Source organism: Papaver somniferum, chromosome 2 (genome assembly GCF_003573695.1).
Source record: "Papaver somniferum cultivar HN1 chromosome 2, ASM357369v1, whole genome shotgun sequence".
NCBI lineage: Eukaryota > Viridiplantae > Streptophyta > Magnoliopsida > Ranunculales > Papaveraceae > Papaver > Papaver somniferum.
Window position 1 is genome coordinate 16,040,030 of NC_039359.1, and position 14,294 is coordinate 16,054,323.

Sequence of the window (14,294 nt, forward strand, 5' to 3'; positions counted from 1 at the left end):
CATCTATTAGTATATTTTTACCATGGAAATTTTTGTACTCCTAAACGGTTCACCATGCACGCCATTTAAACCTACGAGAGGAATATGTCAAGATGATAATATTTATTTGTGTCTATTCATTATTTATATGGAAGATTTATCTAGGGAAATGGTTGCAACTGAGAATTCTAAATCTATTAGTGGTATCAAAATTGCTAGAAGAGCACCCCCAATAAGCCACTTACTTTTTGCGGACGGCTACTTCATTTTTTTCAAGGCCAACCTCGACAATATTAGATGTCTACAAAGAATTCTAAAAGACTTCCGTTCATGTACTGGTCAGCTGCTGAACTATCAAAATTCTAGTATGTATCCTTCAGTCGCAATCTCAATCCTTCCGTTGTTGCTGATATTATTTGCATGCTTCAGGTGAAAAGAATGAATCCTGAAGAAAAATATATAGGTGTCCCTCTTTTTGAACAAGTAAATTAAAGAAGATTTCTTCCAACAATCTTATCAATAATATGGTGAAACTAAGTTGAGGGGAAAACTCATCCCCAAGTCGGCAGATCTATCATGGTGAAGAATGTGCTAAATTCCATATCGTTATATTAGATGACCTCATTTAAACTCTTTGAAGATACAATTAATGAGGTGAACTATATTCAACTTCGGTTCTGGTGAAACAAACCTGATGTAAAAGGTTTTTATCTCACTGCATGGTCTAGTGTATGTAAGTCAATTGAAGATGATGGATTAAATTTTAGAGATTTAAGATGTTTCAACTATGCAATTCTCGTAAAATCAGCATGAAGACTTTGTATTATTAAAGACAATATGTGGGTGGGCCTCTTAGAGCTAAATACTTTAAAAAAACATAATCTTCTTTATGATTCTGAAAAGGAATACTCTACTTGGTCTTAGAAGAGTATTAGTTCGGAGTTTGAATTCATAAAGAAGTTCATTTTCTGGTCAGTGGGTAACGACAAGCAAATACTCGCCTGGAGAGATAAATGGATACTACATGACGAAATCCCTCCTTCTCCGTCTTGCAATGCTAGCAATCCTAGTTCTTACACTTATGTTTCAGATCTAATTGATGAAGAAAGAAAGTGTTTGAAACAAGAGCTGGTTAACAATTTTTTTGATCATGATATTGCACAGAAGATCATAAATATGAGAATCTCACTCAATAGTGAGAATAGGATGATACGGACGCTGACAAAAAAAAAGATGTTTTACCATAAAATCTACGTATCATGCTTTATACAACAATATGAAGTATCATAATGGTCAAATCATTCTTCCACAAGTAATATCTGGAGAGGAATCTTGAAAATAAGTGTTAAATCTAGAGTTAAACTCTTTATATGTAAGTGTGTAAAGGATATCATTCCCTCACATGAGAGACTCGAAAGAATAATACCTCAAGAAGACGTTATTTGTAGCAGGTGTAAGGGTAGCGCAACAACTACTATGCACATGCATTCTTACTGGATGCCCTTATGCAAGGACAGTCCGGTTAAGTGCGCATGGTAAATAATTGAAATGGCTCAATGGTCATATCCTTAGGAATGGATTCCAACATGGTTTCACTGCCCTGATAGCAGCATGATAGCTAAGATGGGTATTATTAGCTGGTTTTTATGGAAGTAATCATGATGTGTTGTACTCAACAACAAGATCTCGACCCATCAACAAACCATCCAAGCCTTTGACTATTTTATGCATAACTCCATGACAGCTCCAACACGGTTGCATGGCATTGTCGAAATTACCGAGATCCCTTAATGGCTTCTACCTAACAGGAGTCATGTCAAACTTAATATTGATGTTTCATTTTGTCATTTAACTAAAGTTGGAGGGTATGGACTAATATTCATGGATTTTTCAAGTACACACCTAGGCAGCAGATGCACTAGCTTTAAGGTAGCATTAGGATCAGAACATCTAGAGAGTTTAGGGGTTGTTTAAGCGTTAAAGTGGGTTTGAAGTTGGGATTCAAGAAGCTGATCATTGAAACTGACTACCTAAGTCTAATAAAAATCATCCAAGAAAGAGATGTTTGTGTTCCTTAGAGGCATTGTAAAAGATATAGTTTTCCTTATAGTTTATTTTGAAAGTTGGTCATATGTACACACAAAAAAATTAGCTAATAAGTGTGCTGATATATTAGCTAGACATGATCGTACAGAGAATATATCAAATAGTTGGATTAGGAGACCTTCCTAACTTATTGTTGAACTGTATTATGCACGACATCGTTTAATTAATTCAATGTTTGTTTGTATAAGAAAAATTTACAGTATAATAAGGACAAAACTGGACAATTGAAGACAAAAAAGATAATAAATAAATAAGTTTATCCGGTTTTTTTTTTTAATATCACTATATCAATACTTTTGGGTGCATTTTTGAATTTCTAGTATCACTAACTCAACATTTGTGCATGCATTCTTGAATTTCGATGGATAACATAATTTGATTAGATGTTATTTTACTCGGTATACATTATCTGATTGGTAGTGTATTGTTTATTTTTATAAATGAATTATGCAAATATCTACTAATCGGTTTTTGCCTTTTTATTAGGGTCATTTACAGATATGTCCCATTTTCTAAAGTTGTTTACAAAATAATTTCGTTTTTTAGATAATTTACAAAGTAGTCCCGTTACAAAGATTCCATCCAGTTACAAGTTAACTGGTGTTAACTGACATGTGGCAGATTTAGGGTGACCTAAGATGCCCAATATACCCTTCATTTAAACGTGTTTCCTCGTTTTTTCAGGAGATCTCATCGAAAAACTTTGTCTTGTTCACCTGTTAGAAACCAGACAGAAGAACCATAAAATCGTAAAAACAGAGCAAGGCAAGCTAATGACACTAATACTACCATTTATTGATAACATTGAATCAAAGATCCAATGCTCAAAACATCCAAAAACAATATCTCTGGGAGGTAGCTAATATCCAAACAAAGTAAAAGCTAAACTAAAACATAACCAAATAAACAGAGCAAATGCAGGAAGTTTCATAGGTCTCACTTGAAAGCAAACAAAAGACATCCTAACCAAAACTAGTTTCAAGTAAATCTTCAGTGAACACTACTGCTGAGTCGTAGCTTTTATTGGCTTCTTCGTTGCAGGCATAGAACCACCAGCACCTCCAGCTTGTGATGATGATTGGGATTCAAATGCCAGTCCGCCTTCTTCAGATGTAGACCTATTTCTCTTTGTATTAGAGCCAATTGCACCACCAGGACAAGTTGTCTTGTTGTGACCAGGCAGCTTGCATTTGCTGCAGCACCTGACTTTCTTCTCGGATAGGGTCTCATTATAGGCCTTCCTTCTGTTCTTCCTAGGCCGGCCTGGTTTCCTAATGAGCAATGGAGGAACAATAGTTGTTCTTGGCTGTATAAGAGAAGAACAAAGGAAGTTAATATTGCATAAAGAGATCAACAACCTAGTAAGTAATAGGTGTACAATAATCTTCCCAAGTAATAGATATAGCAAAAAAAAAAACAAAGAATGAATGAAAATACTAAAAATTATTACTTAGCCGCCGCAAAAATTAAACATCCTAAATATCTACACTATATATGTTACTGCAGGGTCTGGAATCCGGCTTCCAAACACTAAAATCCATTAAGTAGCTAGGTACAGGGTTCATACAAGAATTGAGAAGAATTGAGTTCAGATATTTCACAGAGTACTTTGAATTCATGTATCACAATTGTACTTTTAAGTAGATACACACAGATATTTAAGGTAAACCTAATAATGTAATGTAAAAGGTTGTCTAAGTTCATAGTGCACCATAAATCAGATCCAATTAAGGACAAGTAAACATGAATAGTTGAGAGTTAGGAAAAAACCTCATCCCAGTCCTCAGGCCCTTCCAATGGCACCATATCAGGGGCATAGGTGGTCCTGTAGTTATCCACTGAGTAGTATCTGGCACAATACCTATAAAAATGCACACAAGAAAAACAAACAGGTTTAACATTTCACATATTGGTAATAAAGAAAGAATCATAGATAAAACTACATGTGTTCTGCACACTTACTCAACCCAATTGGGCCTGATTTGCTGCAGAGCACAGACTGCGTGTTGACAGGGGAAACCCCTCAGCTGCCATTGCATGCAGCTGCAAGTATGTTTCTCAAGGTCAACAGTGAATATTGTATTATGTATGCTTGTGACTTTAAAGCTTGCCAGCAACCGCTCCTTCTACCTTATATTCCCCTGTTTTCTTAAACATCTTCTTCAATAATTTTTTGGCAGTAGGAACCAAATCCCCAGAATCCCATCCAACACAAGCATTTCTTCTCTTGTAAAACAGCCCCATCACCAGCTGTCCATACATCAAAACTAGCTTGCAGACAGGTTTCTCCCTAATGTTGGTTATCATGTTATTGAAACTTTCAGAAAAGTTGTTACTCAAGTGTTCACAAGCGCTCTTGTGGTCAAAAAAGGCCCTGCACCAGCTTTTAGGATCCTCGCCCATCAAATACTGACAAGCACTAACATTCTCTGACATCATACTATCCATGTGTGCCTACATTTGAAACATATTTAGTGTTACAAGAATTTTACTTTCTAAGAATAAAAAATGTCACTCATTTCATTTACGGACTAAAACAAACCTGAAAGTGTTTAGGCTTATAAGCTCTAGCAGCATTCCAGAATAGTGTGTGTAGTTTAGATCCATTGTAGTGCATTTTGAAGTTTGCATACATGTGTCTGCCATGAATATAGAACATACTTTATGTATTTTGTAACAATAAAATGATCAGGTTGGAGGTTAGTTTGTAACCTGAAGCAGAACCTATGTGGTGAAGTAGGGAACAACTTTTGGACAGCGTCTCTCAAACCCTTCTGTCTATCAGATATGAAGTTGATTGGCTCAACGGGATGATCAACCAATCTATGCTTGAGATTATTCAAGAACAAGAACCAGTTCTCCGCACACTCGTTTCTACAAACCATGATACCCAAAGGAACCAATCCATTCTGCCCATCAAGAGCAGCGGCAGATAGTAGACATCCACCATACTTTCCCTTCAGGTGACAACCATCCAGCCCAACCACATTTCTACAACCATTTATAAAACCCCTCATTGGGGCATCAAAATATATGGTTACAGATTCAAAGCGATTGTCTCTGCACGAAGAAACAAGGAAAGTTTTAAAACTAGAACTCAAACTAATCAATTTTACGAACAATTAAAGAAATAATATTACCTTCCGTAAGTGAAAGTAGCAATTGATTCGGGATTAGTCCTTTTGATCATTTCACACAGACTTGGTATGAGTCTAAAACTCTCATCAAATCTTCCATTTATCCTCTCCAACACATTGTTTCTAGCCTTCCATGTAACGTGATACGGGATCAAGGTGTTGTGGCTTGTCCAAAACTCGGCAGCAATCTCAGAAGGTTTAGGTACATTCTTTCCATGTGACTCCCTTAGATTGTTGATCACATGTTGAGCTACAAATTCTGTATTTGCACATGAATTCCTCCCATAAGGATCCCCAATACAAGTGTGGTGCAAGTGGAAATCTCTTATGCTCCAAGTCGCCTCACCAGGAATCCTCCTTGCAGATATATACCAAGAACATAAAATTGGCTCTCCAAAGACTTCACACAGCCTTGATTCTAATATTATCACTCTTACTAAACCTGCATTCTGTCCTAGTAGATACACAGTATTTTCTGAGATGTTTCTTAAAAGCGGTCTTGTCTGGAAATTCCATCCCCTCATCAATTCTGTCATCAACTACAACTTGTATTTCATTTTCTGGTTCAGGGAATAACTCATTATCCAATGAATCAGCAGCAACAAGGAAATCTTCAAAATCACTGTCATCAAACCAATGTCACTCATTATCAACCACTCTAACTTCATGATTAGGTAATGGCCTACCAACCATTTCAGGACCATAATCATCTTCCGATCCATTAGCAATTTCCTTCCCTTTACCCTTTTCAATCTCAAAATAAATCAGTGGTTCCTTAACTTCTTTGACAACTGCAAGTCATGACAATCAACAAGGAAAAAGTAATTAACACATCGGGTATCATTATATCATTAAAAAAACCAATTTTAAAAGAGAAACCAACACTACCTTCAACTTCATCATTCGTCTCCAGCAACTGGTCATAATGATCATCTACATGTTCAGAGGCATATACAAATACACATTAATATCAAATTGTAAACATAACATAATCGATGATTTCTAAAATTTCAAAATATGAACATTACCTTCATCGTCTTCCTCACTATCCTTACCAGCACTACTTTTCATACTAAAATTGTGTAAAAACTCCTTCCAATCTGCATCATCTTCACCCTCACTGTATATGAGTGGTTGGCTCCATGGTTGGTCTTCCGGATGACAATCATCTGCATTAAGATTCTGAAGGTGCAACACTGATTCCTTAGTCGCATTGACAGCTTCTTCAACAACATCTACTTTATCCGCGGCTGATTTCCAGAATTCAGTACCTAGTGAATCATCATCTAGATTCACAATCCCCTGACTACTAGCCTGTGTCGGCTCCTCAACATGGGTCTCAAAATCCAGAACCATCTTTGCTAAATTAACACCAACTGTCTTTTTAGCTTTTTCAATCAACCTCGGGCTTTTCCTGTGAGATAAAGTTACCCTTGGCCCTTTCTGAGGTGTTGAATCCCTGTTACATAACAAAAGAGCATTATCACTAAAAGATATTCATCATATGCTAAAAAAAAATATATCACCAACATACATCATATTATCACACTAGCAGACAAACAATCAAACTGTAAGCAATAGACCAATAACAGGGCCAGTGAAAAGAATATACTGTATCATGGAAGTAATCTCTCTTTTGATTATGCTTAGACAAAAGACTAATTATAAATGTAGGAAGATGAAACAGAGGGAGACATTAAGCATAGGCACATACACAATAGGAAAGAAACTAAACTGTGGTAAGAGGAAAACTAAATAGCAGCTCACAGTGTGCTAGATTTTAACTGCCTAGCCATCTAACAAATTAAACAAAAATATATGCACCAAAGCAATTATTAGCTAAGAAAGATACTTTTTATCTGAAGCATTAAACAGTAACACAGCAAAGTGATCAAGATGAAAGTACGAAACAAAATAAAACTACAAGCCAACACACCACAGAAATCTTTGTTCAAATGTGAACATGCCGGTCATTGATATGAAGTGCTACACACATTACCAGCAAACTCCGATATAGGTGCAAACTCGCATTACCACTATCAGATATTCATCATATGCTAAAAAAACGAATTTTAGAACATAATATGATCACTTTGACAACAGGTTCTAAGAATTAGGTAAAGCATGGTTTAACACGACAAAATATCATTAAAATCATGAAAAATGGTAATAGAATCATGAGGGGTAGGCATATCTCTCTAAAAGTTAACGTCAATACATTGAAACTAATCAGTTTACTAACTAAATAAAAGCATATCATCTTGACTAACAGAACATGACAGAAGAGACATCTAACCTGTTATTTGCTTGGGCATGTTTCCAACTATTTGTAACTATATGTCCAGAATCAGGTTCCATGTGACTGCAAGAGAATTTTCATAATAAGTTATTAAGTTATAACAGATATGTACAATAAAATTCATAAACAAAAATGCTAAAATAACTAAACAAAACAGATACACAAGTGCCTGAACGCAAAACTTCAGCAGAAAATGCGTATAGCATATATGATCAGTCAACTTTCTCAATCTCGTAAGTATCAGTCAATACTAGTTTAAGAGACCCTGGCTAGACCACTGCAAAAATTTTGGTGAAAGTGCTTGTAAAACACTTGAATAAAAACCAATCTCGTAATTCTTAAACACTTGAATAATGCTCTAAGTAATAATCTCAGAAACACCCATAAATCTAGAGACAAAATGATAACAAAAAGAAGATTCAATTTCAGGAACTCATTAATGAGATGTAATCTCAGAAACCCCTTCTACTACAACCACACAAATATAAGAATATAACTTTCTAATCAAAATCATCTTTAAACCTTTCATAAAATTAGATGGATTCTTTAAAGACTATTTTTGATCGAACTAGTAAAACCACAATTCACATACAACAAGCAGGCTAATAAAACAGATGTTCTCAAACCTGACAAAATAATTTTTGCGAACCTAATGACAATTTCAGACTGATAACATACCCACAAAGTACCATTAATAGACCATTTCAGTAGCAAAACACATATCATGTTCAACAACAGAATATATACCATTTCAGGAACAACTCATAACCAACTATACAGACCTAATTGCAAAAATTCATAAATTGGAAAACCCTAATTTTCAAATCGATTTGAAAATCCTTAAATTGAAACCCTATACTAAACAAAAAACCCAAATTTCATAACAACAAAGAAGAGAAACAGAGTTAAGTTCGTGAAAATATACCTTCTTGGAGTTGCGGCAGTGTTCTTGTTCATTAATCCTTCATCAACAATTATCTTCTTCCCCATTTCTTCAAAAAGACAGAAATTACACGCTAGAAATTACTTAGGTTTTCACTAGAAAATTCCCTCTATCAACTGGTTTAGGCATAGAAAACAAAATTAGATCTTGGTTCTTTATATACTGATAGAGTAACAAAAATCTGAGAGAAACCCTAACCAATTTGTGGCGCGAAATTTCTTGATAAGGATACATCAGTTGAATTAGTTTGGGATATATCCTAAATTCATGCTTGTAATCTTCTCAAATCAGATTGTTCTCTCTGCTCTCCCACCATCTTCTCTAACAACAAAATCTTTCTTCTGATCTTCACATACTCGATAGAGTTGAAACAAAGAAGGAAGGTTGTATGCGTTTTTTTTTTCATTTACTAGATATTAACACCCGCACAACACCTGTACCTTCAACTGACAGCTCAGCTAGTCCCCACTTCTCAACCACCTTTGACCGGTAACTTTAAACGGCAGGGAAGTTTTATAAGTTTTGAAAAAACGGGTCACGAATGTATATCGGCCCACAAATTTGGGATAGAAATGACTAATTCCCTTTTTATTAAGATAGCGATACTAATGGATTTATGGAGGTAAGATTAAAAAAAGAAAGTACCATCATAATATACCACTAGTAAGGACAAATGTGTGATGCACATGCTTGAATTTTACTCATCAACAATACTAAATTTGAGAGCAATTAAATTTTTTGCATAAAACAAAAGTTTACTATTCTTATTTGTACTCGTTACGTAGGTAACTAGAATAACCCGTGCCGTAACATGGGAAGGTCAAGCATGGGGGATTCTAGGCCATTTGGTTTCTTCAAAATATGGATGTTGGTCAAACTTGTTAGTACTCCAACAACATTTGTGAAAAAATATCGAATCAAAATTAGGCTAAAAGGAAAGAACGAATACAAATACAACAAACAACAATACGTTTGGTAAGAGTATGGCCAAAAGGAAAAAACAATGAGTACCCGTAAGGTAGATATTATTTATTCTAGACTCCAAGTCATCAAATTCAACAAAGGAAAAGGCATGCATGGGAATGCCTTCGGTATCTCTCAAAAAACAGCCAGCCTCGGTATCCCATTTGAAGAATAACCGATGATCATTCTTCGATGGACGAAACCTGGATTTCTCCGTTGTGGTGTTGAACTTGGCGAGTGTATAAATCCCTCCCTCGTGGAGCAATGGCCCGAACTTCCATATCAATTTCTTAGGGACGATGTCGTGCATGGTATCTCCCTGTGTAGGATGTAAATATTGATTAGAATGCATGACTAATATTTTATTGTATTAAAAAAACATTAGTTTCATTCGAATCACAATAGCAATATACTCACGTTTTCGTCAATCATGAGTAAATCCATAGTAGTGACTTCGTTGGTCGCCATGAAATCGATCTCTTCTCATTTTCTTGCAATGCGAAACTTGAGCACCTAAGGTTTGTTTTCATCGCAATCATGCATTCTCGAAAAGGAAGCAAACACGTTTGGGTAACGCTTTTCGTGTGGATGCAGCTAATCATGTTTGACATGTTGATATTTTTAAGCTAAAAATTTCACCAATAAAATAAGTTAGGAATAAGTGAATGAGTGGAAAATGTGTGAAGAGTGGATGGGTATGGTTGAAGAAATACATTCCTCTATTTGTATACACGCTCATTGAACAATTGTTTAAGTGTAACTTTTGAATATTTGGACGTTTTTTTCCTCTACTTATTATGGGAGAATATAGGAGCAGTCGTTGCATGGTATGGACTTTCTACACTATTAATGGGTATTCATGATGGTGGGAGTATAATCAGGGAAGTAAATATAGGAATGAAAGAATTAAATGCAAAAAAAATTGGTAAATTCCTATTCAAAACGGTAAGCTTTAATCCTTAATTTGTACTGCATGTCCCAAATATTAGCCCATTTATGATGTAACGTTTGCGGAGTTGAAACAGACCAAAAATTCCTTCGTAAAAATTAGGTAAGTATTTCTAATATTAGCCCATTTCAGATTTAATCGTTATTTAGTTGTGCATGTCCTAAATATTAGCTCCATTTATTATGCACGGCTGAATAGAAATTACTTCCTCTTTTTAATAACGTAAACTTTTAGTCTCTCTTCATTTGGAGAACTGTTCTTATTGTTATTATTCTAACAAAACCATCTTCATCGATCAACATGAGAAAGTGGTTTCAAAAAATGTGAGAGTTTTTGAAAAATGTTTTTGAAGATTCTAACAACAAAACAATCTTCCATCGGTTTCGGAAAATGTGAAACTTTCTCGTTTGTCCATAACCCGCCACATGAAGATCATCCATTCCTCCTCTTTCCAGTTCCAAGCTTCATTGAGATAGTGAGCAGATTTTTATTCCTAGAGATATTTCTGCAACGTTTCCTTTTTAAGTATATATTTTTCTAAAGTTCTGTGTTCTTTGGGTTTTACATATGGCAACTCTAATATTATTTGTGTTTTGCAGGTTGATTAAAGTTGGCTTATTCGATTGCCATTTTTTTGGGTTTTGCATATTGCAACTCCCCAGGTATTGCATTCCACATAACTTTCCTCACCTTACTCGATTGTTCCATTTATTCAATGAGTACAATGGAAATTATGCTTTGTATTTTTTAATCTTTCTTGAGTAGAATTAAAATTATTCCTATTATTTTAAAAAAGAATACATTGTTTGTTTTGCAAATTGTCGAAGATTGGCAATATTTTTTTAAGAGATGGTTGAAAGTTATTGTAACATTGTTTGTAATGCTATCATTTAATGGCTGTCGTTTTAATTGAAGAGGAATTACTTAAGAGGGCTAGATGGGGGGTTACAAACACTACAACCGCTAGATGTCTTTTGCTAGGATGAGACTGGGCTGGTCGGATCACATGTTTGTCTCTCAAAATGTTATCCCTCCGTCCAAGGATCAATCCATGCTGTTTTGTATTATAGATTGAAAGAGTTTTTCAAATATATAAATTTTATAGAAATCTGGTTTATATTTCGAAAGACATTAAGTTTTTAAAAGTTTTAATTTATTTTTAAAACAATGACATTTCTGTAAATATGTAAAAAATGAGGACAACTAAGTAATTTATGGGGTTTCCTACCAAAAATATCTATTTTATTTATATTAGTATAAGATGGTTGGTTTTTAAACATTTTATGGTTTTAGTAGCATTTCAATGGCGTCCTCAATTCAATGAATAATCAGAGACGTCGAAAAAAAATCGAACATCTAACCGAATTTAAAATAATTCTTCCCCTTGAAATGAAGTTTTGGCTCCGGCCCTGGCTTAGCCAAACCGAAAATAACCTTGATTTTTCATCTCTTATTATGTTAGGGGTTAAAGATCCAAATCACGTACGATCCCTCACAAATTTTTTATTTTTTTTCTTCCAAACATGCTTTTATTTCCTGTTACAGTTGTGTATACACTTTGGACGCAAAGAAACTATCGAGTCTTCGAAAAGAATTCACTCGGACTTGGATAACTAGGTCAAATTCTTGATCTTAACTTGGGCTAGTGCAGCTGGTAGACGAGTAAACTTGAACTTTGCCGGTTCAATCTCCAATAATTGGGAGCCATTTTTTTAAAATTTTGTATCTTATTTGTAGCCTTTTCTTTTGTCTTTATCCATCTCTAGAAGAGCAATTATGCGTTCTTTTGATCTAATAAATCTTCCCTTTTACTCAAAAAAAAACCTGCCTATTTTTTAGAAACGGAAGGAGTAATAAAAAAAGAAAGAAAAGAATATGCTTCTATTTTCCAACTTGTCATGGATGGATCATTATATTTGGGCGTCATCAATGGCCTCCTTTTTTAGCTCTTTCTATAATTTCTGGTAATGTTCAATGTTTCTGCCAATGCTCCATGATATGCAAAAATTAATGAACAAAAGCGTCTAAGAGTGAACCAATTATATGCGAAATGAACAAAAGGGTCTAAGAGTGGTGTGTGTCAGCCTAAGATTGGCCTATGAAATGAAATGAAAAAGAATGACGCGAAAAGTCTGATACATCATAGCCTGAAACTACTTCGATGACACTGCTGCCATTGCTTTCTCAAACATGTACTTAAATTCTATGGATACATTCTACTTGAAGGAAGTTGAAAATATGCCATTGCACTACCATTGACTTTACTTTTAGGGTAGGTAAAATGAAAGGATCTTTCTTGACTTACAACATCAGTGGTCAATGTTGAGTAACTACATTCTAATTGATAATTATTTTCACTAATTTAATCAGAAAAAGCTAAACAAATTGTTTGGTCAATATAAGTGGTGGCTAACCCTCATTTAAAATGGATAATTATTAGTAATTTCTAACCAAAGGCAGCTTGGCAAAGGAGTTGTTAAACTATTAATCAACAAAACAACAAAAGCAAGAAAGAAGAGAGATATATTCAATGATACATACCCATCCACCCTGCCCCTATCTACAATCTCTGATCAACTTTATGTGTTTTCTCATTTCTTTCATTTTCTATGGTTTCAAGAAGTGGTGCACACTTTGTCTCATGACTCATGAGGATCATCAATTTCTCTAAAGATATAGATTGGTCATCAGTCAATTATTCTGTGGCTTTTCTGTACTCCGTAGTTCAAAACGGCTTTTTTGATGGCATTTTAGAGGTGAAGAAGTGATGTGCCAGTGAAAAGAACATCAATTTTGGGCATGCCTAAAACTTTCAAGGCATACAAAGGACTAGTCCTAACTTGGGTGATCTTATAAGGGTACACTATGGGGTGGTTCAATTACCTATATGCCCTTAAATCCATTAAATTACTACTAATTTATCCCTAACCCTAATACAAAACCTATAATCAACTACACCTAAAATCAGTTTCATTCACCTTCTTTTTCTTCCTCTCCACAGCCGAACTCCACCCTTCCCTTTCTTTTTTTTTCATCGCGGAAATTTAATTGTCGATTTGTGAAACTATATAATGGATCGTCGTAAGGCAGTATCTCGTTCAAATCGATCGATTGAACAACCTATTCATGAAGAAGAAGATTTAGAGAGTGAAGAACAAACTCAAAATCAACCACAAAATCAATCGGAAGAAGAGATTGAAAAAGAACCAACGCCGGAAATGAAAATAAGAAGGTTAGTTCTACAAACCCATCTCATATTTGATGTTTTTGATTGTTTTGGTCGATTTAATTCGTCAAAATCATGTGTTCTGCGGCAGTTACAGGGTATGGTTCGGCGTAAAACAAATGTTAGATGTGCGCCGAGCTGTTCTTGAAACTGAACTCTGAAAGTGCATATGAACGGCTCGGCGTATATCTGAAATCTGTTTTGAGCCGAACTTAGTAAAACAGAGACTTATATTTAGGATCGGCTTATTCGATGGTGTTAGTTTTGTGCCGAATATGTTTTGTGAATTTCAGAAATTTTGCATGTGCGTAGGATCGGCTTGTATGGTAGTATTAGTTTTGTGCCGAATATGTTTTGTGAATTTCAGAAATTTTGCATGTGCTTAGGATCGGCTTGTATGGTAGTATTAGTTTTGTGCCGAATAAATGTTGTTTGAAATTCAGAAATTTTGCATGTGCTTAGGATCGGCTTGTATGGTAGTATTAGTTTTGTGCCGAATAAATGTTGTTTGAAATTCAGAAATTTTGCATGTGCTTAGGATCGGCTTGTATGGTAGTATTAGTTTTGTGCCGAATAAATGTTGTTTGAATTTCAGAATTTTTGCATGTGCGTAGGATCGGCTTGTATGGTAGTATTAGTTTTGCGCCGAATAAATGTTTCAATTCATAAGTCTAGATTCGGCTTATTCGATA

The 14,294-nt window shown here is 35.0% G+C and overlaps 1 protein-coding gene and 1 long non-coding RNA gene across 2 annotated transcripts; one reads left to right on the forward strand and one right to left on the reverse strand.

Moving 5' to 3' along the window:
* Window positions 1-4,185: 4,185 nt before the first annotated feature.
* LOC113350682 lies at window positions 4,186-5,746 on the reverse strand. The gene is made up of 4 exons (XM_026594814.1): window positions 5,226-5,746; window positions 4,810-5,145; window positions 4,628-4,724; window positions 4,186-4,539 (listed from the first exon to the last, which is right to left on the reverse strand). Exons 1-4 carry the CDS (start codon window positions 5,744-5,746, stop codon window positions 4,186-4,188), a joined length of 1,308 nt encoding a protein of 435 aa, XP_026450599.1.
* Window positions 5,747-10,595: 4,849 nt separating this feature from the next.
* Window positions 10,596-11,290, forward strand: LOC113352996. Its single transcript, XR_003361023.1, has 2 exons — window positions 10,596-10,851; window positions 10,976-11,290. It is a non-coding gene; the product is annotated as an uncharacterized LOC113352996 (long non-coding RNA).
* Window positions 11,291-14,294: the final 3,004 nt, after the last annotated feature.